This window comes from Anoplophora glabripennis, unplaced genomic scaffold, assembly GCF_000390285.2.
Source record: "Anoplophora glabripennis isolate ALB-LARVAE unplaced genomic scaffold, Agla_2.0 scaffold2612, whole genome shotgun sequence".
Taxonomy (NCBI): domain Eukaryota; kingdom Metazoa; phylum Arthropoda; class Insecta; order Coleoptera; family Cerambycidae; genus Anoplophora; species Anoplophora glabripennis.
Genome location: NW_019418686.1, coordinates 6,906 through 9,545, shown reverse-complemented (window position 1 = coordinate 9,545; position 2,640 = coordinate 6,906). Strand labels below are relative to the sequence as shown.

The 2,640-nt window shown below is 31.2% G+C and overlaps 1 protein-coding gene across 1 annotated transcript; it reads right to left on the bottom strand.

Annotated features, from left to right (window-relative positions):
* Positions 1–389: 389 nt before the first annotated feature.
* LOC111692679 lies at positions 390–2,153 on the bottom strand. The gene is made up of 3 exons (XM_023456765.1): positions 2,090–2,153; positions 1,176–1,268; positions 390–601 (listed from the first exon to the last, which is right to left on the bottom strand). Exons 1-3 carry the CDS (start codon positions 2,151–2,153, stop codon positions 390–392), a joined length of 369 nt encoding a protein of 122 aa, XP_023312533.1.
* Positions 2,154–2,640: the final 487 nt, after the last annotated feature.

Below are 2,640 nucleotides of genomic sequence, written 5' to 3'. Positions count from 1 at the left end.
CAATAATAGGGAAGGTTTGCAAAGTTCAAGTGATGTGGGTACTTCTCAAGTAGAAGGCTTACTAGATATCCATAGATATGGTTCAAATATGTACACACAAAATGCGGCAGCTTTAAGATATAAATTTACTGATTATTTTTGCACTGCTGACGCAGTAGAATGGCAATGGCAGAAAGCTTTGGAAAATGATTTTTAAATTGACATACAACGCCTAGTACTCGTAATTTCTTATAAAAAACTATGTACCTAATTGTTTGTAAATATTTACAAGTGTCATATTGTAATAAAAGTCTAATTTGTTACATTAATGTTTTATTAATTAAATAACCTACTTAAAAACATACTTAACCAATTAGAAAATAAATTAAAAAAAATTGTCATTAACATTATCATATGTTCAGTTTTTCCTCTGTTACGTACAGTAGCTGCATGATTTTAATCTCCAATTTAGCCCTCTCCTTGTAAGGTAGTTTTCTTAGGCTTTCACCGACCCTCAAGAGAAACCCATCAACGCCATCCATTTGCGCTGATGTATTGGAGAAGGCCTCTAATATTTGCCCCTCCAAACCTTTCTTTTCATTTTTCTTTCCATCTTTCTTTCCTAAAAGTATTTAGTAGAAATAAGTAGGTACCTATGTACTTAAAATAATAATATATTATGCTCTTATTCAAAATTAATTTTAATTAACAATAAAATGTGAACTTTTCATTCTGGTAAGTCTGTTATCATTTAGAACAGCATTAAGAACAACACAGATTATTTTTATTATCTACCACATAGAACAAACTATGGCACGCAGAGTTTTATTATCGGACTAGTTAGGAACTACAATGATCATTATGGAAATGTATGTATATTAAGGGTAACCTTGCTTGTTTTAGGCGTAAAGTTAAGAATTAAGTTTTTAAATTGTTTGATATTTGGGTACTGGTTGGAGTTTTTATAAATCCTGTAAGTACTGTTATGAATAAAAGAGTAAAATAGAGATTTTTTCAAATGGAACACTTTTTAAGTAAAACATAAGGAAAGGTTGTATGAGTCAAAATCCATGATAATTTAGTCAAAAACGACATATCAAACCTAGGATCAGATATGAGAAACAAATCATTTCAAGGAGAATTTTCTTTTATTTAAATATTTCAAGGCACCTTGTTATTTTAATAACACAACTTACTTTTTAATGTTTGTGTCGGAGTCATCATTTCAGTAGGAGACGTCAGCGGAGTTGTAGTGCTTCCTGCTGAGGGATTTTCCAGAGGGCACACCACTAGTTGAAAGTTCCACCCTTACGTCTACATAACAGACCGTACTGAAAATAAAAACAATGATACCTAAGACAAACATACATGTACATTCTACATACAATTCTTTTGTGAAAATCTCTAGTTTTAAAAAGTTTAATAATTGAAAATTGCTGTGATTTTAGTACTTTACTACTAAACCTTCTCCATGAAAGTATAGAAATAGAACAACCTACCACAATAAAATTTCTATTTGAACAAAAAAGTATAAGAAAAAATCTTATTGATTGTTACAATATACTCAAAGAAATACAGAATAGTGCATTCAACTTACGCTTGTTCACTAGTGCCATCATCTAGAAACTTCATTAACTGAAAGTGCCTAAAACCTGAGTCTGGGGTTTGTATTGCCTCTGATCCACTTGGTTTATATTCATTCACTTTTTTTAGCACGAATGTAACAATCCCTAAGGTACCTCCATTTTTTTTTAAGCTCTTCTATTGATATTTTTTTCCCCAAATGTATTGAAAATTTCTTTCCACAATAGTTTTTTTTGCATTTGTTCTCTGCATCAATGGTAACTGTATATTGTACAGAGCTGCCCTTTCTTCAACTAATCTTATAAATGTCTCTTCCCAGTCACGTCCAAACATTGCAGCTTCTTTAAAAACTCGAGCTCCTGTGCTCTTCATTTCTAAAACAAAGCAAACCATAGTTTATGGACAAATTGAATGTTGAAACAGAAAAGAAACAAAGGCCTTAACAGCTGAAATTACCAAAAAAAAAAACAAAAACAAGCAGCTACATATAAATGTACCTAAACTGAACTACCTAGTATATGCTTACCAACAGTTAAAATTTGATTATTATCCACTACTAAGTTGTGGATCCCCTCTTCATACAAATCCATCATACTCGAGAAGATTTTGGCATTGAGAATTGAAGAAAAACCCACAATAACCGCATTTGTATTGTTGTACCTACAATTTTATTTAATAGCTTAATAGCTAACTACTACCTAGGATAGGAACACCACCTCTAGTAAACTAATAAAAATACAGAAATGACAGTAACATGTAATAATAAATATATATGTAGTTATATCAAAAATTTGTTCCGATCCGTAGATTACAAAAACGGAACTTAAAGCTGATAAATTCGTGGTATGTATTAAAAAGTATTAATTACTGATCCAAACAAAAGTAAAACTGTGGACAAAAATAAAACTGCAAAAATATAAACAAACCGAACATAACCACAAATCACAAAACGCTTAAAAAGTACGCAGAAACGTTCAGCACGAACGAACTTTTTGCGTAACGACTGCGGAACGTGACTTGAGCCGTATTTTTTCAGGAAAACGGTTAAACCGTTTTTAAAAACATTGCATTTTTTCG